This window comes from Scyliorhinus canicula, chromosome 12, assembly GCF_902713615.1.
Source record: "Scyliorhinus canicula chromosome 12, sScyCan1.1, whole genome shotgun sequence".
In the NCBI taxonomy this organism is placed as follows: domain Eukaryota; kingdom Metazoa; phylum Chordata; class Chondrichthyes; order Carcharhiniformes; family Scyliorhinidae; genus Scyliorhinus; species Scyliorhinus canicula.
Window position 1 is genome coordinate 93,395,679 of NC_052157.1, and position 27,727 is coordinate 93,423,405.

At 43.2% G+C, this 27,727-nt stretch overlaps 1 protein-coding gene across 1 annotated transcript in view; it reads left to right on the forward strand.

Moving 5' to 3' along the window:
• The window catches only part of LOC119974296 (myosin-8), a 263,344-nt gene that overhangs the window by 126,559 nt on the left and 109,058 nt on the right, over positions 1–27,727 (forward strand). Inside the window, exons 15-16 of the mRNA XM_038813068.1 lie at positions 436–462; positions 7,995–8,030. Of these exons, the coding sequence (XP_038668996.1) occupies positions 436–462; positions 7,995–8,030 (63 nt within the window). The remainder of the gene's footprint in view (positions 1–435; positions 463–7,994; positions 8,031–27,727) is intronic.

Here is a 27,727-nt window from a genome sequence, read left to right on the forward strand (position 1 = left end):
TTGTGTGCCATCTACAAGATACACAGTCACTCACCAAAGTTCTTTAAAGAGCACCTTCCAAACTCACGCCCACTACTTTATTGAAAGACAAGAGCAGAAGATACTTAGGAACGTCGCTTCCTGAAATTTTCCACCCAGTCACTCAACAACCAGAATTGGAAATATATCCCCCCTCCTTCACTTTCACTTGGGCAAAATCCTGGAACACCCTAACCAACAACATAGTGTGTGTGCCTGTACCTGAAGGACTGCAGCTGTTCAAAAAGGCAACTCATCACCACCTTCTGAAGTAAACCTAGTGATGGGTAACAAATGTTCGTCGAAACAGTAACGCCCAAATCCAGTAAATTATTAAAATCCCGTAATCTGAGCAAGCCTTTATTCTGTTCAACAGCAGGTACGATTCACGATTTTTAACCTGTCTGTCTCAAACAGAGGATAAAGTAAAGGAACTAAAAAACGGTAAGTTAATAAATCTGAAGTATGAGTAAGATCTTCAAAGAGTGCGAAATTCAATTGATGGAAGGAACAGGATTTTGGGAACATCGGCCTGGACTCGCGATTTATACTCACTGTTCCTCTCACTGTCCGAGGATGGACAGGATAGGTGGATTGGCCATGCCTAATTTCGCTTTGCCTCGAAAAATATGTTCGGCGTAGTTAGAGGTTTAATTGGGAGAGCGTGTAGGTAGCTTGATATTTCAAGGGGTCCGTGCACACACGCCTGCCCGAATGGCCTCCTTCTGTACTGCACGCATTGTATGATAAAAATGAGGCAACATTAACATGAATCGTAAATAAGACGACACAAATGTCTGTGAATTAAAGCTGATGTTTTTCGGTGCTTTCGTTGTACTTTCCAAAAGGACAAAAATACAATAAAAACCTCTTGAAAAACAGAGGAGATTAAAAACACACGCGAAACCAGAAGTAAAACGTGGTATGATGCCTTTTTGGGTGCATACGTCAAGCGAGAAACACGCCAAATTTAAAAAGTATCTTGAACCAGAGAGTTAAAGGCGAAACTAGCAAGACATTAGCAAGACACTAGCAAGAAAAAGTATCTTGAACCAGAGAGTTAAAGGCGACACTAGCAAGAACAAACAGCAGAGCTAAATGTGGATGTAAATAAAATAGAAACCAATAACCCTCCGAAGCATTCATGCATTCAGTATTCGGAGGGACAGGAGGGATGGAATTTTCTCTGCGACATGAGGGAAAAATAACTTGAGAGTACTCAATTATGTTTTTTCAAATTAAGGGGCACATGAGCGTGGCTAATCCACATGACCTGCACATCTTTGGGTTGTGTGGGTGAAAGCCACTCAGAGAGGGTAGAAAGTGCAAACTCCACATGGAAAGTGACTCAGGTCCGAGATTTGAACGTGGGACCTCAGCGCCGCAGTCCCAGTGGCAACCAGTGCGCCACATGCCGCCTGCTTTCAAATAATTAATCCTTTGGTCTGCAGAGTTTTCGTCGCACGGTTAAGAAATAATTAGTAGCGGAGTTACATTGAGGAATAAAGTCAAACGTTTTCAAAATCATGGCGCTGGGCACCAGATTTGCTGAGTGTTAATTAAAATTCCACAAAAACACTCGTGCTTCCGACTGGTCTGTCCGTTTAAAGTAACTGCTTCACATACATCTGCGGGAAGTGCACACAACTCCAGCTCCTCGAGAACCGCGTTAGGGACCTGGAGGTAGAGCTGTATGAACTTCGGATCATTCGGGAGGCAGAGGGGGTTATTGAGAGGAGTTATAGGGAGGTAGTCTCACCTCAGGTAAAAGAAGAAGGTAGATGGGTTACCGTCAGGAGAGGGAGAGGAAACCGGCAGGCGGTGCATGGATCCCCTGTGGTCGTTCCCCTCTAAAACAAGTATACCGTTTTGGATACTGTTGCGGGGGACGACTTGTCAGGGGTAAGAAATGGGGCACAGGTCTCTGGCACAGAGTCTGTCCCTGTTGCTCAGAAGGGAAGGGAGAAGAGTAACAGAGCACTTGTCATTGGGGACTTCATAGTTAGAGGAACAGACAGGAGGTTCTGTGGGAACGAAAGAGACTCACGGTTGGTGTGTTGCCTCCCAGGTGCCAGGGTTCGTGATGTGTCTGATTGTGTTTTTGGGATCCTTAAGGGGGAGGGGGAGCAGCCCAAAGTCGTGGTCCACATAGGTACCAACGACATAGGTAGGAAGAGAGATGGGGATTTGAGAAAGAAATTCAGGGAGCTAGGGTGGAAGCTGAGAGCTAGAACAGAGTTGTAATCTCTGGGTTGTTACCCATGCCACGTACTAGCGAAGTGAGAAATAAGGAGAGAGAGGAGTTGAACACGTGGCTACAGGGCTGGTGCAGGAGGGAGGGTTTTGCTTTCCTGGATAATTGGGGAAAATCTGGGGTAGGTGGGACCTCTACAAACAGGATGGTCTTCACCTGAACAAGAGGGGTACCAATATCCTGGCCGGGGGGGGGGTTGCTAGTGTTCTTCGGGGGGGGGGGGGGGTGTAAACTAATTCAGCAGGGGGATGGGAACCTAAATTGTAATTCCAGTGTACAGGATATTGAGAGTAGAGAGGTCAGGGATAGGGTTAAAAGTTCGAAAGGGGCACTGGCAAGCAAGACGCTGGTGTGAAGCGTGTCTACATCAACGCCAGGAGCATCCGGAATAAGGCGGGTGAGCTTTTACCATGGGTTCGTACCTGGGATCTCGATGTTGTGGCGATTTCGGTGACATGGGTAGAGCAGGGACAGGAATGGTTGTTGCAGGTTCCAGGATTTAGATTTTATTGTAAAAACAGAGAAGATGATAAAAGAGGAGGGGGGTTATGGCATTGTTAATCAAGGAAAGTATTATGGCGGTAGACAGGACGTTTGAGGACTCGTCTACTGAGGTAGTATGGGCCGAGTTAGGAACAGGAGAGGAGAGGTCACCCTTTTGGGAGTTGTCTGTAGACCTCCGAATAGTTCCAGAGATGTAGAGGAAAGGATTGCAAAGATGATTCTCGACAGGAGCGAGAGTAACAGGGTAGTTGTTATGGGGGACTTTAACTTACCAAATATTGACAAGAAATACAATAGTTCGAGTATTATAGATGGGTCAGGTTTTGTGCAGTGTGTGCAGGAGGGTTTTCTGACACAGTATGTAGACAGGCCAACAAGGGGAGATGCCACATTGGATTTGGTACTGTGTAATGAACCCGGCCAGGTGTTAGATTTAGATGTAGGTGAGCACTTTGGTAATAGTGATCACAATTCGTTTATGTTTAGTTTAGCAATGGGCAGGGATAGGCATATACCGCAAGGTAAGAATTATAGCTGGGGAAAAGGCAATTATGATGATATTCGGCAAGATTTAGGATGTACAGGATGGGGAAGGAAACTGCAGGGGATGGGTACAATCGAAATGTGGAGCTTTTTCAAGGAACAGCTATTTCGTCTCCAAGATAAGTAAGTATCTGTCAGGCATGGAGGAAGTTGTCGAGCAAGGGAACTGTGGTTTACTCAGGAAGTTGAGGAACTTGTCAAGAGGAAGAAGAAGGCTTATGTTAGGATGAGACATGAAGGCTCAATTAGGGCACTTGAGAGTTACAAGTTAGCCAGAAAGGACCTAAAGGGAGAGTTAGGAAGAACGAGGAGAGGACACGAAACGCCGTTGGTGGATAGGATCAAGGAAAACCGTATGGCGTTCTATAGGTATATCAGGAACAAAAGAATGACTAGAGTAAGATTAGGGCCAATCAAGGATAGTAGTGGAAGGTTGTGTGTGGAATCAGAGTAGATAGGGGAAGCGTTACATGGATGTTTTTCGTCAGTGTTTACACTGGAGAAAGACAATGTTGTCGAGGTGTATACTCAGGTTCAGTCGACCAGGCCAGATGGAATTGAGGTTCACAAGGAGGAGGTGTTTGCAATTATGGAAAGTTTTAAAATAGATAAGTCCCCTGGGCCAGATGGGATTTATCCTAGGATTCTCTGGGAAGCCAGGGAGGAGATTGCAGAGCCTTTGTCCTTGATCTTTATGTCATCTTTGTCGACAGGAATGGTGCTGGAAAAGTGGAGGATATCAAATGTTGTCCCCTTGTTCAAGAAGGGGAGTAGAGACAACCCTGTTAATTATAGATCTGTGAGCCTTACTTCGGTTGTGGGTAAAATGTTGGAAAAGGTTATAAGAGATAGGGTTTATAATTTTCTTGAAAAGAACAAGTTGATTAGGGATAGTCAACACGGTTTTGTGAAGGGTAGGTCATGCCTCACAAACCTTATTGAGTTTTTTGAGAAGGTGACCGAACAGGTGGATGAGGGTAAAGCGGTTGGTGTGGTGTATGTGGATTTCAGTAAGGCGTTCGATACGTTTCCCCACGGTAGGCTACTGCAGAAAATTAGGAAGTATGGGATTGAAGGTAATTTAACGGTTTGGATCAGTAATTGGCTAGTGAAGTTAAAACTTACCACTATTCTTAGAATTCCCCCTATACCAAAAAAAGGTTGATATTCTAAATGGTGAACAGGGATTCTCCCTCCCTGACTCCAGTGCAGGCTTCTGTGGATGCTATTCAGGTCAAACTATCTTTTCAAGTTATCCCCCGGTATAACCCATACCTTCACCGAAGAATTTTACCTACTTACCCCTTAATAGCATCGATGTCCTGGGTCCTGCGTTATTAAGGAAGTGAAGTAAGCTAATAACCACTTTTTCAGGTTAAGTTATTTTTATTATTATATTTTTTCTTTTAAAAGCTGCAAACACTTTCTTTACAGAAAGGAAAAAAGATCTTGCTTCTGGCTGCTTCAGGCCCACCTTGGCAATCGATCTTCTTAAAATCTGGTCTTCTTGAGTTGTATTCGCTGGTGAACTCGGTTGCTGTGTCCTGTTCTTCCCATGCACCGAGCTGTGAGAGCTGGCTCTGCTAGCTATCTCTAAGCTGACTCTGACTCCTGTTTAAATTCTAGCCTTCCTTAGATGTATAGCTGTTTAAACTCGGCTGCTTGTCTTGTCTTTCCCATGACCGAGCTCTCTCTCTCTCTCTCTCTCTCAGTTCTCTTCCCCTTCTCTCCTGTTGCTGGTGCTCTCTGTTGCTGTTCTGCTTCTGCTCCCTGGGTTTATATTCTCTTTCTGAGAGTTATTACGTTTTAACGACTTTTGTAAATGGGCTTGTTTCACTTTGATAGTTTAAAGTATCTTTGATGTAAACATCTTACTACAACTAATTATTCATTTTGGGCATATCGTCTCCTCTCAGATCTGATTAAACAATGCTTTGGTTTCAATAGGTGTTACTTTTAATTCTGTGATTTCAAATCGTTTAATTTTCCAATTGTCCCCAGCTCATAACTTTGCCTTTGATTTTGACTTAAATGATGTTTCTCGTAGCCAGGTCGTCTCCAATTTTCTTTTAATTGTTTGATGTTCATAGAATTTTACACTTTAAATTTGACACCAAATTTGACTGAGTATCTTCCATCCTTTCCAGCTGTTTACTAAGAGAGTTTATTTCAATTAAGGTGTGAAACTTTGCCTTTAGCGGTATGCTAAAATTTAACTTGGTTATGACTTGAAAGACTTGCCTGTTTTAAACATTTGTCACTTAATGCAATTGAAACTCTCATCCATGCTTTTTCAGATGCTTCCTGAGATAGTTAAATTCCATGAAGGTGTGAGCCATTGTTTTAGCTTACCACATGAGACTGGTGTGTTTGATTAGCCTGCTTGTGAGCAAGAATCTGCATTTTACAACCCTGCTCTTTGAAGCTGCTATGAAACTTTTGTGGGATCTTTCCCTGTACCCTCTCAAACCAGATATTGCCAGACTTCCATGTTTCAAATGACACATTTTTCTGTATTTTCAAGAACACTAGCTGAAAGAAGACAGAGGGTGGTGCTTGATGGCAAATGTTAATCCTGGAGTTCAGTTACTAGTGGTGTACCGCAAGGATCTGTTTTGGGGCCACTGCTGTTTGTCATTTTTATAAATGATCTGGAAGAGAGTGTAGAAGGATGGGTTAGTAAATTTGCAGATGACACGAAGGTCGGTGGAGTTGTGGATAGTGCCGAAGGATGTTATAGGATACAGTGGGACATAGATAAGCTGCAGAGCTGGGCTGAGAAGATACAGATGGAGTTTAATGCGGAATAGTGTGAGGTGGTTCACTTTGGAAGGAGTAACAGGAATGCAGAGTACTGGGCATAGGCAAGATTCTTGGTAGTGTAGATGAATAGAGAGATCTCGGCATCCAGGTACATAAATCCCTGAAAGTTGCCACCCAGGTTAATAGGGCTGTTAAGAATGCATATGGTGTGCTAGCCTTATCAGTAGGGGGATTGAGTTTCGGAGCTACAAGGTCATGCTGCAGCTGACGTATTGCGTGCAGTTCTGGTCACCACATTATCGGAAGGATGTGGAAGCTTTGGAAATGGTTCAGAGGAGATTTACTAGGATGTTGCCTGGTATGGAGGGAAGGTCTTACGAGGAAAGGCTCAGGGACTTGAGCTTGTTTTCGTTAGAGAGGAAACGGCTGAGAGGTGACTTAATAGAGACATATAAGGTATTCAGAGGGTTAGATACGGTGGACAGTGAGAGTTTCTTTCCTCGGATGGTGATGGCCAACACGAGGGGACATAGCTTTAAATTGAGGGGTAGTAGATATAAGATAGATGTCACAGGCAGTTTCTTTACTCAGAGACTAGTAGGGGTGTGGAACGCCCTGCCTGCAACAGTTTAAGGGCATTTAAGTGGTCACTGGATAGACATATGGATGAAAATGGAATAGAATAGGTCAGATAGGCTTCAGATGGTTTCACAGGTCGGCGCAACATCGAGGGCCGAAGGGCCCGTACTGCGCTGTAATGTTCTCTGTAATGTTCTATGTTCTATATTTTAAGATGTTAAAAACAGGGGAATAATCAAGGTTCATTTGACAATGTTTGATTTATAAAAGATACCTTTTTGTAAAAGACAGATCCTGTTTGGCTCTTCAGCTTTATGTATTATTGGACGGGAGCGGCTTTTATTACTGGAAAGTAAAATATTTTTTGAACGACGTTTGACTGACTGATCTTGTATGATGAAAAAACGATGTGATTACATTTTAAAGAGCTGAGTTCAGCGCCGACTTTGAATTGATTTTGTCGGTGAGGCACGTACATTTTTGCTTAAATTCGCCGAGACAAGTGCGAAATGAGTTAATGACAATTTAGATTGGAAGAAATAACTTTAGGCCAGGAAATAACTTCAATTGGAAAAGGTGAGTTTGTTCGCATTGAAGGGAAGGACATTGAGCTGCTAAAATCTGGAAGTATGCACAATTGGAGGAGGTTTACATAAACAGTTAAATACTGTTCAGTTTTGCGGAGCATGATGATTAGGAGACAGCAACTGAAATAATAATGCCAGACGTGCATAGGCAATACGTGGAGTATATTCTAATGTTGCAGGAGGTAATGTTTTGTTACTCTTTGCAATTTCGGAACTTGAATTTGTTATGGTGTATAAAATCCGTATTGTAAACAATTGTCACTTGTGGATACTGAACTATTAGGCGAACAGGTTTAGGAAGGTGGACTCAGGCTCAATTGGTTCTCCTACAAGAAGTCAATCTGAACGTGATATATCTATCAGTCTCCTACTTTCACATCAGGGCTACATGTAACAATAATGCTTTCCGTATCATAATAGGCTTACAGCAACACTGCAACAAAGTTACTGTGAAGATGCCGATGTCGCCACAGTCCCGGTTCACAGAGGCAGAATTCAGAATGTCCAATTCACCCATCAAGCACGTCTTTCGGGACTGCGGGAGGAAACGGCAGCACTCCGAGCAAACCCACGCAGACACGGGGAGAACGTGCAGATTCTTCAGACAGTGACACAAGTTGGGATCGAACACTGGGTCCTGGCGCTGTGAATCAACCGGACTAACCACTGTGCTACCGTGCCACCCACATGTTTCAATGGCTGAAAGAGTTCTTAAAAGTAATTTAAAAATGTTTATCACGATCCAGAGTTATCCAAGTGCCAAGCAGCATTAAAGGAAGGCGGTGAGCACTGATCGTCGTCTGTCTAAAACACCGAGAATTACCTTTCTAAGTGCGTACGTTTTTGTTATGCGCAATCCGCCCCGAACCTGAATAACATAGTTTGTAAATCGTGCGTACACGTCGGATGAAAAATATACTGTTAGCCTCTGTTGCCTTATTGCATATATTTTCATGATGAACAGACAATCGATTTTGAAGTTAGATATATAAACAATTACGTGCAGTATATTGGCATCCGAAGGTCATTCATTCTTCACAATTTTTATAAAGGAGAACTTAATGCACAATTTTGCCTGTGCGGGGAGGAGGAGGGGAGGAGGGTCACTGCCAACGGCTTGGCTTTGCTCGATATTCTTTCCATTGATGTCTGTTCTTCAACGCACCAAATAATCAAAGCAATAATAAGATACCCATTTGTTCAAGTATCTCAGAATCCAGCTTTCCTCTGTGTGTTTATTATTTATTTTCTTACATTGGACAAGCTTTTAGCATACTTTACTTTCAATATTGTTGTTGGGTGGTGTCACAGTGCACTTGTCAAGGAGCTTGTGTTAGAGAGGCGTCCCATGTTCGCTGCAACCGAGTGCGAATCCTGCCATGGTAGAAGTCCGCTTATTTCCGACTGCCTGGACACGCAGCCATTCACATTTATTTCAGCCTATATACTGTATAAACAAGGATACAAACCTTGGACCATGCACAATGGCATCCCGTATTTTTCCATTGCTGACCGGAGCACCTACGAGCAGCGACCGCCTGACGGGGTCCGTCCCTGGGCAGGCGGTCGCTGCTCGTAGGTGCTTCCACGAGCTGCGACCGCCCGCAGACCGGAGCCCCACCACCGGGCAGCTTCCGCCCGCCAGCCACGCACCCATGCCGGAGCCCCCCCCCCCCCCCTCCCCCCCCCCCCCCCCCACAGCGAGCAGCGACCAGCCGCCAAGGAATCAACCCAGGACTGGAGCCCTCCCACCCAGCGATCACCGAAAGCACCAGCAAAAAACTCTTTAAATTATCCTATCCCTGGTGTCGGCCCGACTGGGCACGCGCCTCCGTTCGACAACGTTGCCGCTCCCTCAGACCCAACCTCAGACCTTGCCACGCAAAAGACCCTCACTTGACCCTGACAACGGAACCATGACACAGGACCACTCCGCAAGAAATCACTTACATTACGCGAAGCAAATGCTGCCATTGAAGAGCTGCCGCCAATCTTTTCTATACCCTACCGACAACACGTCTTGATCAATATCTGCCAACTTTTCATCCACCTGCATTTGTAAAGGTCTTCATTTTCTCATCAATACACAATGTTTACGGTAATAAGGCTCTGGTATACAGGCAGATTCCTTTTTCCTGTATACTTTCTGATACTTGCGTTATATAACTTTCTGTTGTATCTCCGCCAATGTTCCTGATCTAAAAATATCCACCTCATCTTCCATCTGTTTTTATTCTTTTTCAACCATCTGATCAAAAATCGTTTCTGATAATTGAATTTGAACTTTATCTTCACTCTTTGATTTCTCTTCTTGTCTTAACGTGGGACTTTGGGAACTTATTACTATACAATCGGGATAAATCCCAGTCCCTCACACTTAAGTTGTCTGATTTTCCACCGGCTTATCAATAACAGCAGGCGTCACTCCCACCTGCGTGTCAGCTTGATCATTATCGAAGATAAACTGAATTGTTGGCCAGGCTTAAAAGAGCTTGTTAATACGTCAATGACTTCTTTCTGGTCACTAACTTCTTCCTCTTCTGACTCTTCCGTGGCATGTGTCGCTTCAAACACTCAAACCTGAAGAAAGGTGATTCTCAGGTTAATTCACGACCACTCAACTCTCGCCTCAAAGGGAAAATCAGCATATGATCATCAGGGATGTTAAGTAATGGGTGAAAATACATTCCAATTAGTTGTCTCATTTAGAGACATGGTTGAGAAGGTGGACATTTATAATTAACCTCTGGCGGTATGTGAAATCCACCGCTGCTGTTTGTTTGGCTCTACATCAGGAATCAGTTATTTCAGCCCACTGAACTAGACCGTTAATTCAAAAATCTTGTGAGTTCAACTGAAGCTATATAGATATGCTGCTGCGGTTTTCCACACGAACTATCTCAACTTTGCTACATTATGGTGGATAGAAAATGAATCATATCTCTATTGGCAAAAGGAGAGGCACCTAACTATTGACATTTTATTATGATTGTCTATGTTTCACGCCTGAGTCATACAAATGTGTTTCTGGTTGGAAACAAAATCCTTTATGAAATCTATTTTGTTAAAATGTCGTTTTTACTTGATCCATATTTTCGTTGTTCTTTCAGTGTATCGTGCACTGAAATTGAATTTGGTATTCTATGAAAAATAATGGAAATGCATGTAGTCGGCACGACTAGTGGCTGTTCGGTCGCAGTATGTTCCAATACCTCATTGAATTATGCATGTTACATTCTCGCAGAAGAGACATTCAATGAAAAAGATAATGGTATTTCAAATTTGAGTGGTTAGTGATGGAATGGAAAAGTACATGACAACGACATTTACTGACAGATTCTGTGTCGGCTATCTGTTTTCTTTAACAGCTCGAAATGTTATCTCACCCAATACTCTACTTTTATAACATGACGTAACATATTATGTGTCGTTCCGTCAGTCGGCTGATTTGTGTCCTTCGTATATTTGGCATGGATGTCGAAATTTACCACCCACGTTATTCAATGGACGTTGTTCCACAGACCTTGGACTTAATGAAACCAAGAAAGCATAATTACGCACAAAAATAAAGAAACTGATGCCGATTTGAATTCGAAATTAATAGACTCAACGGCGATCATCTCGGTTGCTGTGGTTGGCAAAGAGTAAATTTCGAGCACGATTTTTCTGGACAAGCATTGAGGGTCACTGGCATAACCGTTTTCCAGTGTTTCAGAACATATGTTAAAGTGCGAGATCGTACGCACTTGTTTTACGGCCTACATCTACAAGGCTCGTCCGAGAGGTTGATAAAATCACCATGATCTAAAGTTAGCAATTAAAACTTTTGAATATGGAATAGTACATTGCTGGAGGAAGCCGTTCGAACTATCGAGACCGTACCGACCCAGAAAAACCGTAGTCGTTCTTGGCCCACTCTCTCGCCCGATCGCCGTGATCACACTTTTTTTTTTAAAATTTAGATTAGCCAATTATTTTTTCCAATGAAGGGGCAATTTAGCGTGGCCAATCCACCTACTCTGCACATTTTTGGGTTGTGGGGGCGAAACCCACGCAGACACGGGGATAATGTGCAAACTCCACACGGACAGTGACCCAGAGCTTGGATCGAACCTGGGACCTCAGCGCGGTGAGGCGGTTGTGCTAACCACTAGGCCACCGTGCTGCCCACCGTGATCACACCTAACGTTTGTACATTAAGGCGAAACTGGGCACGACCAATATGCTTCATCTGCACACATGTGAGCTTTGGGAGAAAAGTGGATCAGCAGCCCGGAACCCATGCAGATAAAGGAAAACGTGGAAACTGCACACTGACAGTGACGTCAAGGCCTGCATTGAACCTTGGTCCATGGCGCTCTGAGGCAGCATTATGAACCAAGACGTCTTTCATGAAATTCTGGGTGAGTGCGGAGGGTAGGTAGAAGGGAATATTGTGGAGGTGGGTGGATGATACAGCGTTTCACATTTTCTATAATATTTCTTCTGCACTGCAGTTTGAAATGCCCTCCTAAATACCAAAACACATGAAATCGGATAATGCAACTCGTTATTTGTTAGGATCGTACCGGCTTTGAAGCATATATTTGAGCTCAAACGAAAATGTTTCTTCTCAACTCCAACACAAAGCCAGGTTCAGGTTCAATTGTGATCGAATTGTCTCGTTCCCGATCGTCAGTACAGTGAAATAAAAATGGGTTGCCTTGTTTTCAAAATGACAATGTTTCTAACCATTGGCCACGGCAACCCATGTTCTCAACATTGCACACGTTGAGACCCTTCCTGCTTTAGACGCCTTAAGTTGCCACGACATTCTTTTAACAGTTTCTATCATTCGCATTGTTGTATTCTTACTGAACAACACCATCCTCTTCACACGCAGCATGAGTGCAACCAAACTCAGCAGCTATTTGTGTAAGTGCGTTTTTACATGTAGAAAAAAGTCACTCATGTCCTCACTGATCAAGTTCTGTGTACGGATAGAAAACCCTCAATGTACTGTGATTCTAAATGCATTAACGTGATGCATCTCTACAACGTTTTCCGAACATTCATTAAATTTATCATCTGTCTCCTTCACAGAGTTCAAATTAGAAGAAAAAAGAGAAATGTGCATGCATCGCTGATTCAGAGCTCGTGGAGTTTAAAATTATCTGCGGTTGTCACTCGTAAAGACAAGTGTTGTCCGTGCTGCCTTTGAGACACCCTGTCGGCCATAGTGGTTGGAAACCACGATGAAGCAAGAAACAAGGCATAGCAGCAGCACCATTTTGGAATGTGGAATCATTGCAACGGATGCGACGGAGGTGACGGAACTGGCAGAATAGGATGAAGACAAGACAGTATGTGTATTGTGATAAACTAAAGTCGGCGAGCTAGTAATAGATCCTGGTCGGCAGTCTATCCCCACCAATAGGTACAGAGACGTCCAGGCAATGGAAACGTGTTGGAAATGGACCGTACAAATGTGACCAAAGAGTGGAGTTTAGAAGCAAAATTTATACCGTGCACAGGTTTAAACGGGTATGTGAAGTGGCACGTCAACAGGTGTCGGTGTACCAATCAGCGTATGTGATGTGGACGGAATATCACTGCAAAAAGGAATGTTCCACATACCCCATGAAGAGACAGGCAAAACTGTGACGCTGGTGAGTAGACATGGCAAGGCATTTGGTTCGACTGAGGTGATACGTGTCAAAAGAGAGATTGCGCACTGAGAACATTGCGCAACAAGACGGAAACCAGTGGTCGTGGATGGGGAATGTCCAGCCATCTGATCGAGCAAGAAGCCGAGAGACATCATATCATTGTGGTGAACGAAGTAGAGAGGGATTGGGATTTCACAGTAAAGAGCAGGCTGTGAAGGGCGAATAACTGCGTCTTTAAGATGATGTAGGGCAACAGTGAAATCGTGGATGTAGGATGGAAAGGGACTGGAGAAGATGATAGAAAGAAATTAACTCGGTGGTCCAGGAGTAGGTTGAAACGATGAGCCTATCGCGGCAGTCCTGCTTGTGACCTTTGGAAAGGGAGTAGAATCAGGCTGTTTGGGATTGGAAGACAACGTGATTGGCAGCTGCTGAGGAATAACCACCAGAGCAGAAGAGGTCAGTTACTGTAATCGATACCAATGTTTCGTGATCGGCGGTGTAGTTGTGAATGCGTCTCTAATTCACTTGTCTCTCAGTCCGGAAGAAACAATCTCGAACACGTCCGTACTTCAGAATATTCTTTATTACGATTGGGGCCACTCTCTATGTATTCCGGAGAACCACCACGGAAAGTGCCAAAGTATTGCTCAAATCATCCTTTTTTAATATGTAATATTAGGGGGCTGTCCCTTACATTCACTTCAGCTCGCCTCCATTACAAAGCATAAATTTGTAATTGCCATAGTTCCAATACATGATTTTACAGACTTTGAGGTTATCTATTGGCAGATGAGTATGTAGCAGTCTTAGCTTAATTAGCAGGTGTTAACCATAGTTGCAAGGGGCTCCCACATTTCATATCCTGTCATCCACCCATGCTCCTTCTCTCTCAAGGCTATTCGGCTTACAGTCATGTGTCGGCTCACGACTTCAAATATCAACTCCCTTATCTCAGAAAGTTCATTCTCCTTCAATGGCTTCAATAACAATCTCTTGCACTTGTAATTTTCCACTAATGTATCCCATTAATTCTGGCTCTTTCTGGCTATTAACCCTTGCTTCAAATCCTCATTCTCCTCTTTGATCATTCCATGATCACACAGCCCTCAGGGGCTTATCCTTGAGAGTCTGAGGAATTCCTCCGGGAAATCATCCTTTGGTCTAACGTCCTCATACACATTTTCGGTACCTACTAAGTTGTCTAAGTTGCCAACCTGCTTGTTTAACTGGGGAAGCCACTGCAGCATCTGTGGCATCCCAAAGGCTCCTAAACGATTACAAAAGCATTTCACGCAGGTTGCAATGATACATAGCAAAATGCAAACAACAATAAAGATAATTAATCTATGAAACAGATAGGTGGTCCCGGAGCTAGACCACAACCATCCCCACCAATCGTCCGAGGAAGACTGAAGGAGTCTCTTTACCCCGTAGGTCATGAACAAAAACGAGTTAGCAGTCAGATGGTGCATTGCCCGCTTCATCCTGATAGGCGGATGTGTATGAATAGTCATAAATTCAGGAACTCGTGGCTTGCCTTTCCTCATACACCAGTAGTCCCACTGGCAAGCGTAGCGATCGCAGGTCAGTGATCCACTGGTAGTCAGGAAGCGAGGCCTCTGCTCATCTTGATGAATGATGGTGGTGCAGGTATCTACCGGGGTCGTCGTCCACAAGGTCTCATCTGTGGTGCTGTTGGCACAGCTAAAGGTGTCCTCGCGACAAAGGTGCAGAATTCGTCCGCCAGGTCTACATAGTCGGACGCTAGTGTGTGTAAACTGGATGGCGCTGGCGAGGACCACGAGTAAAAAGAGCAGCTTCATCGTGGGGTCCTGCTCCTAGTCCGAGTAAGGTCGTATGTACCTACAACTTAAAACGAGAGTTAATAATCACGAAAACTTAACTAGTTTACAGTGGTGGGTGTGAATCCACGCTTTGCGTCCTTCAACTTTGACAGCCGTGGACGTGGTTAGGAGAACTTGGAACGGTCCCTCCTAACGTTGTTCCAACCCCTTCCGCGTCCAATTGCGGATCAGCACATGATCTCCTGGTTGCACAATATCGGAGCTAGCTAAGGGTGGCATTTCTCTTGTGCGGCATGTATTCGTAAGTGGAGACACATTAATACTTTAGTCAAGGCTATTATGTAATTAGCCATTTCTGTAGTCATGTGGTGGAACTAGACCTCTTCGGGAATCTCACAATCCCATGGAGTGCGGAGAGGTCTTCCATACAGGATTTCCTGCTGGGGTAGCTCTTATTTGAAAGAGTGCAATAGATAATATTTTGAGCCAAGTGGCTCCAGTCTCAGCTTGTAATTTAAAAAGCTTAGTCTTTAAAGTCTGGTTAGCTTTTCCACCATCCCAGCTGTTTCGGACCGGTAGGCACATTGCAAATGCTGTTTAATTCCCAGTTGAGTGCAGAATTCTTTATTGATCTGTCCCACAAAGTGAGGTCCATTACCGGAGCTTAAACGATATGGAATTTCAAACCCTGGTACAATTTCATGCATAAGAACTTTATTATCTACAGTAGGATACGCCTCTATCCATTTACTAAACACATCAATAATCACTAATACATGCTTATAACATATACATCGTTCTAAATCAATGTAGTCCAGTTGAAGGGTCTTAAAGGGACACTCGGGCAATCGTGTTTTCCCCTGCTCGCAGGGGACAGCCTCCCCAGGGTTATACTGCTGACATATCAAGCAGCGACTGCTAATTCGTTGGGATATCTCCTGCAGTCTGGGATGGCACCAGGTTTTAAACAATATATCACCTGTAGCGCGAGCACCACAGTGAGTTGCAAAGTGTACACGTTCGGCCACCCAGGCTGCCAACGCATCGGGCACACATGTCTGCCCTGCTGGGGTGACCCACAGCTTATTTTCTTTATCATATGTACATCCTAATTCTTCCCATAAATGTTATCGCGAGCAGGAGCGTCCTCCTGTAGAGACTAGCATTTTGAGCTTTTACTCTGGCTCATCATTTCAGGCACCACCATTTCCTTTGAATGGGAGGCTTCTTTTGCTTGATCGTCTGCCTGCCTATTTCTTTCATCTATTTGAGTTTTTCCTTTTGTATGGGCAGTACACTTTATCACTGCTACCTTTTCTGGGAGCATAAGAGCTTGGAGTAACTGGGTCACCAGCTGCTGGTGGAAATCGGAGTTCCAGCTGATGTTAAGAATCCTCTATTCTTCCATAATTGTCCAAAGTCATGCACAACTCCAAAGGCATACCTGTAGTCTGTATATATATTTACTTTTTTGCCTGTTCCTAGTGCACATGCACGTATTAGCGCAAACAATTCTGCTTGCTGGGCCGAGAATGGAGTTTCAAATGCTGCTGATTCTACTGTCTCCCCACCCTGGTTGAATATAGCATATCCTGATAACCGCACCCCCTTTCACCGATGGAAGCACTTCCATCTGTGAACAAGGTCAGGTCTGGGTCCTTAAGAGGGGCATCCGATAGGTCCTCCCAGACAGATAAATCGTCCTTGATAAGTGACATGCAATTGTGTCCAGGGTGTTCTTGCTCAAAGATCCATTCTGCATGGGACAGAGTGGCTTAATTAATCTGAAACAAACCTGAAAATTCAAAACTTAAGATTTGTAAGTTGCAAGTAAAATGCATATTCAGCTGTGTGGACTTTTAATTACTTTATCAGAATTAAAAGGGCCAGAGCTCATAGGCAAACCCAGCATGTGATTGTCAAGACATCTTCTAGATTATACTCAAAAGCTTGTTGAAAGGGTTATTTTTCTTGCAGAGATAAAAAGGGGCTTATAGTGGGTGGATAAATTGGAATGATGCCATTCGCATATCCACCGTGTTTTTATATTTTTCACTCAAATGGACTGGGAATAAAAATTGGAGTGCTGCCAAATTCCCGTTATCAAGTCTTTCAGCAAACACAATATGTTATTGAATCTCTGACTGAACCAATTGTGCGCTGTATCGTGGCCCTTTCCCAGACGAGCATGATCATAGACATATTTCATTTACCCATCTGTTGTTTATACATAATTCTGCAGTCTCATAATTAAAACATCTGCGTTGTGAGACAGGTTAGTTTTACCCTGCTGATGATTATTTATGGCAGGGAAGTTTTAACCCTGAACTAATGAAACACCGCCTTGATCATATTTGTCATGTGTATTTCAACTATCCTAACCTCCACTGAACACCATAAAACTAATATTTTCTTATTCTCACATACGTGATTTTGCACCCTGATTAAAATTCCTTGTGTATCAAAATGACCCTGGAAATGCCAATGATAGCCTTTGAAAAGAAAAAAATTGTTAATTGTACTCAAACTACAATCTTTAAAGGCAATACGTAGACAATTTGAAGCGTTCAAATAATCACAGCTCGTAACAAAACTTTTACTAGTCAAAGTCTGAAGTCAAAGTCTGAATACAGAGACGGTGAATAGTTCAGAACAAAGTTTAGATGCCTAAAATCCCCCTCTCTCTCTGTCTCTCTCTCTCTGTCTCTCTCTGCCTATCTCTCTACGTAACTCTGTCTGTCTATGGAACTCTTGTCGCTCTTTCTATTTATCTAACTATCTCTCCCCGTCTCTGTCTCTCCCTGACTCGCTCTCTTTCGCTCTCTCAACTTTCGTTGTCTCTATCAGTCCCTCTTTCTGTCTCTGTCTCTGGCTCTCTCTCTCTAACCCTCTCACTCTTTCTCTAAAATAGAGCACAATTAAAACACTGAACACAATTTTTCATTCTCCTTCCTGTGTCATTCCATTTAGATCAATGTCCACTGATTAATTTTAGAGGCATTAGCTATTCTTAGAGAGGTATATTTCTTTGTGCAGATGACATGCTTGCTGAAATGGTTAACTTTTCGCACAGAATCGAAAGTGGTGAAGAACTTGGCATGATGCCATCTCCATCCGCTACGTGACCTCAAACATTATCCATCCTTTTTTTCAATTTTCAATGTTCGTTATTTAACCGGTTTTTGGAAAGAGACATTACTGGATGTTTATTTTTCTTTTATTTCAAATGAGTTGAATTACTGCCGAATTTATCTGGACGGCTTGGAACGATCTGAAGTTATTCTCGACATGTATCCATTGTTAAGTTTCTAACCGTGATCTTGTATTGATTTTCCTCTACATTTTTTCGTTTTGGGAGAGGGGATTAGTCATCCTCAGATATTCCTGAACAAAACTAATTGAGTGTTTTAGCCTCTTTCTGATCTTTTGGACTTCACTTAATTTGATTTTTTTTCTCTCCTTAAGACATTCCGGGACAGTCGTTAGCCGTAATTGTTGGCAGTTTTGTGGTGTCTTTTTCCAGTTTGCACAATCTGTACTGCCGCTATCTTTACCCGCTTTATTGCTATCTTTAAGGAATCAGAGCTCAATTCCGTGTTTTCCAAATGGTGTGAAGGTTTAATTTATGTCATTTGTGCTTCTAACTTTATTTGTCTTATCTTTACTTCTATGTATCTCACCATTTTCCTCTATTCCACAGAAATCACACCCATCTTTGATCGTTGTTTTTTTTAACCAGAGTATTTTGCTCTTTAAAAACAAAAAAAACTAAAACTTTTAAACTGACTGTGTTACTCATTTGGCCTTGATACCAGATTCGTTGGATGTTACTTCACCGTCCGTCTGCCTTGCCGAGTGACTCTATTTTTTGGCGCTCAAAGGTTTGACTACTCGCCTTGTCCACCAGCACGAGCGGCGTCCAGCTCAGCAACATCCTTCCAGACTTACAATAAATGTTCGGGGTTAAAATATTCACACGAAGCCCTGAGTATCAGTAACAAAACAGTTTATTATGTCAGAATTCTGGGCGATAAGATCTGGGAACTACGCAGTCCCTGACAGCACCTTATCCCACTAAAGCTTAAACTCACATGGATTAATATATAGATTCAAGGTGGATAGCCTAATGACTTGGTTCTTTTCACGTATGTGCATTCCTTTTTTTTCTGACCTTGGTTGTTTTAACAATTCATTTCTCTGTCAATTTTATACCGAATTTTAATGCATTAGTATTCCCCCAGTGGCCATTTTTCTTTGCCTAAATTTTTATGTAATTCTCCTGACAATTGTCTCAGTTGCTTGGAATATTCCGGATATTGTACACACAAGGCTTGAAGCGCACTTCCAATATCAGAGGTTGTTTCTAACGTATTACCCATCTCTAACACTATTGGCAGTTAATGATCCGTGCATTCCTTTTTTTTCTGACCTTGGTTGTTTTAACAATTCATTTCTCTGTCAATTTTATACCCAATTTTAATGCATTAGTATTCCCCCAGTGGCCATTTTTATTTGCCTCAATTTTTATGTAATTCTCCTGACAATTGTCTCAGTTGCTTGGAATATTCCGGATATTGTACACACAAGGCTTGAAGCGCACTTCCAATATCAGAGGTTGTTTCTAACGTATTACCCATCTCTAACACTATTGGCAGTTAATGATCCGTGCGATTATCGTTCATTTGGCGAAAGAGTCCTGGACCACTTTATTCAGTCATGAATTTAAACGGAGTTATCCTGCTCCGTTGGCCAATTTAGGCAGGCTCATCCGTGCCTGCAAGCCTATCTAACTACAAGGTTATGACGTCCTTGTTATGTTGCTAATTTAGGGTTGATCGCGCACCCTTCTAAAGCCTCTTATCGCGGGGGAACTTTTAGACTGTAGGGGCTACACACCCTCCCTTAATGCACTCGTCCCTGACTGTGCCTGTGGCTATAACTGTAGGAGCAAAATATGGAAGGTTAACGATATAATTAACAAATATTCCAATACTCCGAAAGCGTTCTCTTCCCCACGTCACGGACATATTATACGTTCCTTCGGATAGCAAGGGAATGCGTATTTTGTAACGGAACTTCTCTAAGAACTTTCTAAGCTCACTTCTGAAAGTAATGTACAATTATGGTTTCCACGAAATCAAGATCCATCGTGTAGCGTACCCCCTGGAATTGTACTACGTATAGGATCACTTAATTGACATATTGTAGCGAACAAGGAAACTAGAAAATATAATGTGTGCGTGTGTGTAGCTGTGGTGTGTGCATCTGTGTACGCTTGTGGAACTGTTTCGCACATAAAACAGATAAATGTTTCTACTTTTGCAATACAAAAGTGTTTATGAGCGTGACAATGGAAGCATAACATTTGAATCAGAAAACTAGCATATGAAAGAGCGATCTGAATTATGAGTGTGATTTTAAAATCATTATTCCGTCAAATTGTTGAGCAAAGTACCAATGTGAAAAAAATTGAAGTAACTGTACTGAGGAAAAAATGGGACTTCAGACAAAGGGAGTCCTTTGAAGCCGATAAAGTTTATATTCATGCGAAGTAGGGTCTTCCGAAAGGGACGACATTCAAACATTGCATCCGCTCTTGATCGAAAAGGGAGAATAAAACAAAATTCAAGAAACCAAAGTAAAATGTGATATGCTACCTTTCTGGTAGATCTCCAAGCGAGATAAACGCGGAATAAAATAGCATGACATCCAGAGCAAGAAGTTATCTTCGGAATAACAAAGTATACATCGGAGAACATAATGTGCAGATGAAAATAATGTTATTCAATAACTTTCCACTGCATTCATATATTCAGTGTGCCTTAAAAGGCGGGGAGTGATTTGTTCTTCAGAATGTGGTAAAAATAATTAACGGACGAACAGTGGAAGGAATCGTTACGCTTTGAGTTGGTAAGACACCTCGCTCTGTGAAAAATTAATTCTTAGCGGATTGACTTAGAACATAGAACATAGAACGATACAGCGCAGTACAGGCCCTTCGGCCCTCGATGTTGCACCGACATGGAAAAAAAAAAACTAAAGGCCATCTAACTACACTATGCCCTTATCATCCATATGCTTATCCAATAAATTTTTAAATGCCCTCAATGTTGGCGAGTTCACTACTGTTGCAGGTAGGGCATTCCACGGCCTCACCACTCTTTGCGTAAAAAAACCACCTCTGACCTCTGTCCTATATCTATTACCCCTCAATTTAAGGCTATGTCCCCTCGTGCTAGCCACCTCCATCCGCGGGAGAAGGCTCTCGCTGTCCACCCTATCTAACCCTCTGATCATTTTGTATGCCTCTATTAAGTCACCTCTTAACCTTCTTCTCTCTAACGAAAACAACCTCAAGTCCATCAGCCTTTCCTCATAAGATTTTCCCTCCATACCAGGCAACATCCTGGTAAATCTCCTCTGCACCCGTTCCAAAGCTTCCACGTCCTTCCTATAATGAGGCGACCAGAACTGTACGCAATACTCCAAATGCGGCCGTACCAGAGTTTGGTACAGCTGCATCATGACCTCATGGCTCCGGAACTCAATCCCTCTACCAATAAAGGCCAACACACCATAGGCCTTCTTCACAACCCTATCAACCTGGGTGGCAACTTTCAGGGATCTATGTACATGGACACCGAGATCCCTCTGCTCATCCACACTACCAAGAATTTTACCATTAGCCAAATATTCCGCATTCCTGTTATTCTTTCCAAAGTGAATCACCTCACACTTCTCCACATTAAACTCAATTTGCCACCTCTCAGCCCAGCTCTGCAGCTTATCTATGTCCCTCTGTAACCTGCAACATCCTTCCGCACTGTCTACAACTCCACCGACTTTAGTGTCGTCTGCAAATTTACTCACCCATCCTTCTGCGCCCTCCTCTAGGTCATTTATAAAAATGACAAACAGCAACGGCCCCAGAACAGATCCTTGTGGTACGCCACTCGTAACTGAACTCCATTCTGAACATTTCCCATCAACTACCACTCTCTGTCTTCTTTCAACTAGCCAATTTCTGATCCACATCTCTAAATCACCCTCAATCCCCAGCCTCCGTATTTTCTGCAATAGCCGACCGTGGGGAACCTTATCAAACGCTTTACTGAAATCCATATACACCACATCAACTGCTCTACCCTCGTCTACCTGTTCAGTCACCTTCTCAAAGAACTCGATAAGGTTTGTGAGGCATGACCTACCCTTCACAAAACCATGCTGACTATCCCTAATCATATTATTCCTATCTAGATGATTATAAATCGTATCTTTTATAATCCTCTCCAAGACTTTACCCACCACAGACGTTAGGCTCACCGGCCTATAGTTACTGGGGTTATCTCTACTCCCCTTCTTGAACAAAGGGACCACATTTGCTATCCTCCAGTCCTCTGGCACTATTCCTGTAGCCAATGATGACCTAAAAATCAAAGCCAAAGGCTCAGCAATCTCTTCCCTGGCTTCCCAGAGAATCCTAGGATAAATCCCATCCGGCCCCGGGGACTTATCTATTTTCACCTTGTCCAGAATTGCCAACACTTCTTCCCTACGCACCTCAATGCCATCTATTCTAATAGCCTGGGTCTCAGCATTCTCCTCCACAATATTATCTTTTTCTTGAGTGAATACTGACGAAAAGTATTCATTTAGTATCTCGCTTATCTCCTCAGCCTCCACACACAACTTCCCACCACTGTCCTTGACTGGCCCTACTCTTACCCTAGTCATTCTTTTATTCCTGACATACCTATAGAAAGCTTTTGGGTTTTCCTTGATCCTACCTGCCAAAGACTTCTCATGTCCCCTCCTTGCTCGTCTCAGCTCTCTCTTTAGATCCTTCCTCGCTTCCTTGTAACTATCAAGCGCCCCAACTGAAACTTCACGCCTCATCTTCACATAGGCCTCCTTCTTCCTCTTAACAAGAGATTCCACTTCTTTGGTAAACCACGGTTCCCTCGCTCGACCCCTTCCTCCCTGCCTGACTGGTACGTACTTATCAAGAACATGCAATAGCTGTTCCTTGAACAAGCTCCACATATCCAGTGTGCCCAGCCCTTGCAGCCTACTTCTCCAACCAACACATCCTAAGTCATGTCTAATGGCATCATAATTGCCCTTCCCCCAGCTATAACTCTTGCTCTGCGGGGTATACTTATCCTTTGTCTTATTATGTCTTTTCATACAAACTCACGTTTTCTCGATCTGAACGATGTGCACCAGAATTGTTGAGTGTAAAATGGAAGTCCACAAAAACCTTCACAAAAATCACTGGTCAGTCTGTTTAAATTCAATGGTGTGCATGTTTTAATAAAGGTTTTAATTGTAGATCAAAAGTCAATATTCATAGAAACATAGAATCATAGAAGATATGTGCAGGTGGAGACCAATCGGCACCTTGAGCCTCCTCCGCCATTCGTCACGATCACAGCTCATCGTCCCACACAATAGCGTAATCTTGCATTCTTCGCATAACGGTTGATTCCATTCACCTCTTGTGCAATATCTAGCCGCATCTTGAATGTATTCAATTTCATATCCTGAACAATTCCCTGTGTTGATGATTTTCACAGTCTCGCAATTCTTTGGGTGAACAGATGTCTCGTTATCTCTGTCTGATATGGTATACGCCGACTCCTCAGACTGTCACCCCTGGTTCTGGATACATCAACCATCGAGAATATCCTCCGTGCATTTACACTACCTAATGCTCTAAGAATTTTATAAGTCTCATTGGTCTAAACTCCGAAGCTAACAATTGTAATCTGGTCACCATCTCTTCATACGTCTTTTCCGCCATCCCCGGGATCAGCCTCCAAAACATTTTTGCTGCAAAGCCTCGAGAGCAAGAACATCCGTCTTCAGAATATCAGACGAAAACTGCACGCAATATTCTACACGTGGCCTCACCAATGCCCTGAATAAATGCAAAGGTACACCCATGTTCCTGTTCTCGAAAACCCTTACAATGAAAATCAACATACTATTTGCCTTCTTTCCCGCCTTATGCAAGCATGCTTACCTTCAGCGACTGGTGCACGAGGACATCCTGGTGCCGCTGCAGACTCCCGTTTCCTGATTTGCAGCAATTCAGGAAGTAATCTGCCTTCTTGTTTTTTTGCTACCAAAGTGAAGAAACTCACATTTGTTCAAATTCTATTGCATCTGCCAGTGATTTGACCATTTACCCAACCTGTCCAGATGATGCTGCAGGAATTCTGCATCCTTGTCACATTTCATCCTCCCAAATAACTTGGTATTCTCTGCACACTTTGAGATGTTATATTTTGTTGCCTCATCCAAATCATATATATATATATACATACATATATTCTGAATAACTGGTGACCAAGCACCGATACCAGTGGCACCCCGCTAGTTACTGCCTGCAAGCTGAAAAAGAACCGTTAATTCCGACCGAAAATTCCTTTATGCCAACCAGTTTTCTATCCATCTCGAAACACTTCTCCCAGTTCATGAGCTTAAATCTCGCAGGATTATCTCTTACATTTCGCGTAAATCCAACTATGCTGCATCGACTCTCCCCCCCCCCCCCTTGTCAACGCTGACAAGAACATCTTCTAAGCATTCCGTAGATTTGGCAAGCATCATTTCCCCTTCATAAATCCACGCTGACCCTGTCTCATCCCACCACTGTTTCCTAAATGCAACGCTGTAAAGTTCTTAATAATAGATTCGGGAATATTCCCCATTCCCAACGTAAGCCTTACTGGTCTATAATTTCCTGTTTTCTCTTTACATTATTTTTTGAATATTGAAGTGGTATTAGCTACCCTCCAATCTGCATGGAAGCCTGAATAGTCTATAGAATCTAGTTATTTAACTTCAACGCCGAAACTATGAAAATATGAGGCGTTTGTTGGCGTTGGTAGATTGCGGAGCGTTTTGTAAAGGGATAACACTGGATCGGCAATGACAAACACATAAGAAAGGCATGGAGGAACTGCAAGAGCTGTTTTTGCTCTCTGGCACAAAAGCAAATCCTGTATGATGACCACTAACGCATGCAATATTTATAGAGCCACTTCCTTAAGTACTGTGAGATGTCGATAATCAGCCTTAAATCCCATCAGTTTTCCCAGCACCATGTATCTGCTAATACTAAACTCCTTCAAACCTTCCTTCTCGCAAAATATTGCATTCTTCAACATTTGTCGTATCTGATTCGTGTCCTCTTTTGTGAGGACAGAACCAATGTATGTATTCCGTTGCTGAGAGAATAATTGAATCATAAAATTTCCAGTGCAGAAAGAGACGATTCGGCCCATCAAGGCCACACAGGCCCTTGGAAAGAGCATCCCGTACCTCCACTCTATTCCCGCTTTTGTGTGCTAATGACAAATTAGCATGGCCAATCCACTTCACCTCAACATCTTTGTACTGTGGGTGGAAACGGGAGCACCCACAAGAAACACATGCAGACACGCGGAGAACGTGCAGTCTCCGCACAGACATTTGCCCAAGACAGGAATCGATCCTGGGACTCTCGTGCTGTGAGGCAAAAGTGCTGACCACGGAGCTGCCGTGCCGCCCCTGCCTGTGGGACACAGGAGTCATTATACAATCCAACAATTCTGTCTGGAGGAAGCGTCCTACATTCTTCTTCACAAATCGCAATTTCTTATCACATCCATATAGAAACTCTTGGTGTCAGTCTCTATACTTCCTGCAAGTAGACTTCCGTATTTAAATTCCCCTTCTTAATCAATTCCTTGGCCTATTTTTGCTCTGTTCTAAACTTCTCCCAATCCTAACGCGTAATATTTTTTCTTGGAAAATCTATGAGTCTTTCTTGGATCCGATAATATCTAATCTCCATTGTAAACATGGATTATTTTGATTTTGTGCCAGAGAGGAATAAACAGCTCTTGCAGTTTCTCCATTCCTTCCTTCAGTGTTGTTATTACCTATCCACTGTGATCCCTCGACATAACACTGCCCAATCTATCAACGTCGACGCCCCCTATCTTCACAATTTCGATGGTTAAGTTCAATAACAAGAGCCGTCACCTTTTTCTCGAAAAGGCAGTGCAAATTTGGCTAGTCGTCCATGTATTTCATGGGTAGCGCGGTAGTACAAGTGGATAGCACTGTGGCTTCACAGCGCCAGCGTCCCAGGTTCGATTCCCTACTGGGTCACTGTCTGTGCGGAGTCTGCACGTTCGCCACGTGTCTGCGTGGGTTTTCTCCCGATGCTTTGGTTTCTTCCCACAGTCCAAAAATGTGCAGGTTAGGTGGATTGTCCATGATAAATTCCCTTTAGCGACCAACAAGGTTATTGGGTTACGGGGATAGGGTGGAAATGAAAGCTTAAGTGGGTCGGTGCAGACTCGCTGTGCAGAATGACCTCCTTCTGTAATGTATGTTCTATGTTCCTTAGTCCGTTTATGCACGTTTTGCTGAAGAATGCAAGTAAATTTTAATAGAAACCAAAATGTGTTCTCAGCGACATTGGACAGATCCTGATCTTTCTGGTGTTGGAGAAAAAAAGGGAGCTAATACAATTTGTGAAGTTGTATTTCTCGACGTTAAATAGAGTTTTATAAAGTTGCCCAATCTAGTAATGGCAGCAGGTTGTTTACGCAAACGGTGGGAAATGTGAGAAGGTAACGAGTGTGTAGGTTACTGTCGGGAGGTTTATAAATTAATGTTCCATCTACGTGTTTACAAATGAAACGGAGGATGCAGATTTTGCAGTTCAGGAGGAGAACTGTGAAGTTTCTGGTGGGATAATCATGAGAAAGGATATACTCGAATGGTTGGAATAAGTTAACGTTGATAAGCGGCCAGGGCCCTAACGATTGTTTGGGAGGTGCTGGATCAGGTCAGAGACGAGATATCCGATGCTCTCAGGAATATTTCCAATCATCGCTCCGTACAGAGGAGGTACGAGATGACTGGCGTAATGCAAAAGTAGTTTTATTGTTTAAACACGAATTGAAGGAAATGCCAAACAATTAGAGTTCAGTTCCTCTTACCGCATTGGTGGACAAATTAGTGGAATCAATCCTGAGAGACAGGATCAACTTTCATTCAAGGTATGGATTCGCCAGGGATCACTAGCATTAATGAAATACCTTGTCTCACAAATGTTATTGAATTATTTTAAGAAGTGATGAAGGTTGATGAAGTTAGTGGAGTTGATGCTCTGCACATTAATTTTAGCTGGCGTTTGACAAGACAGATTGTTTAAATAAAGTACAGCCACATAAAATTTAGGACACTGTGGCAAACGAGAAAACATTTGGCTTGGTAACATGGAACAACGTGTCGATGGATGCCCTTGCAAATGGAAACTAGTGTCAAGTGCTGTTTCGCAGGGCTCGAGTTTGGGTCTCTTACTCTTTGGATTATTTCTCAACGATTTGGACGTGAACTCGGGGGAGGGAGCACGTCAACAAAATTTCCGGGCAGCACAAAGATTTGCCGAGTAGTGAATAGTGAGGAGAAGAACAGTAACGCCCAAAACAATATAGATCACTTCCTCGAGCGGGCGATAATGTGATAGATGGATTTTAACACTGCGACCAACGGCATGGTGGTCCACCGCTCAGCACTGCTGCCACAGACCCGGATTTGATTCCGGCCGTGGGCATCTATGTGGATTTTGCACGTTTTCCCTACGTTTCCATGCCTTCCCTCAGTGTGTTCCTGTTGCCTCCCACAGTTAAATTAGACAGATAGACCATGCCGAAATTGTCCCTTCGTGTTCAAAGCTGCTCAAGTGTTTTGGTGTGATGGGGTACGAGAAAAGTGTTGAAGAGTAACCCCAGGTGGCGTGCTGTTTCAGAGCAGGCCCGATGGGCCGAATGGCCACCTTTTGAACTGTCGGAAGTATGCATTTCTAAATAACTGTCAACAGTTATTGGGACTACATAGTAAATGGAACTATACCAAGACACGTTATATAAAGTTAATGACCTTGACGTACACGTAAGTAGGTCCCTAAAGGCAGCAGTTCAGGGCGACAAGGTCGCAATGAAAGCATATGGTATGCTC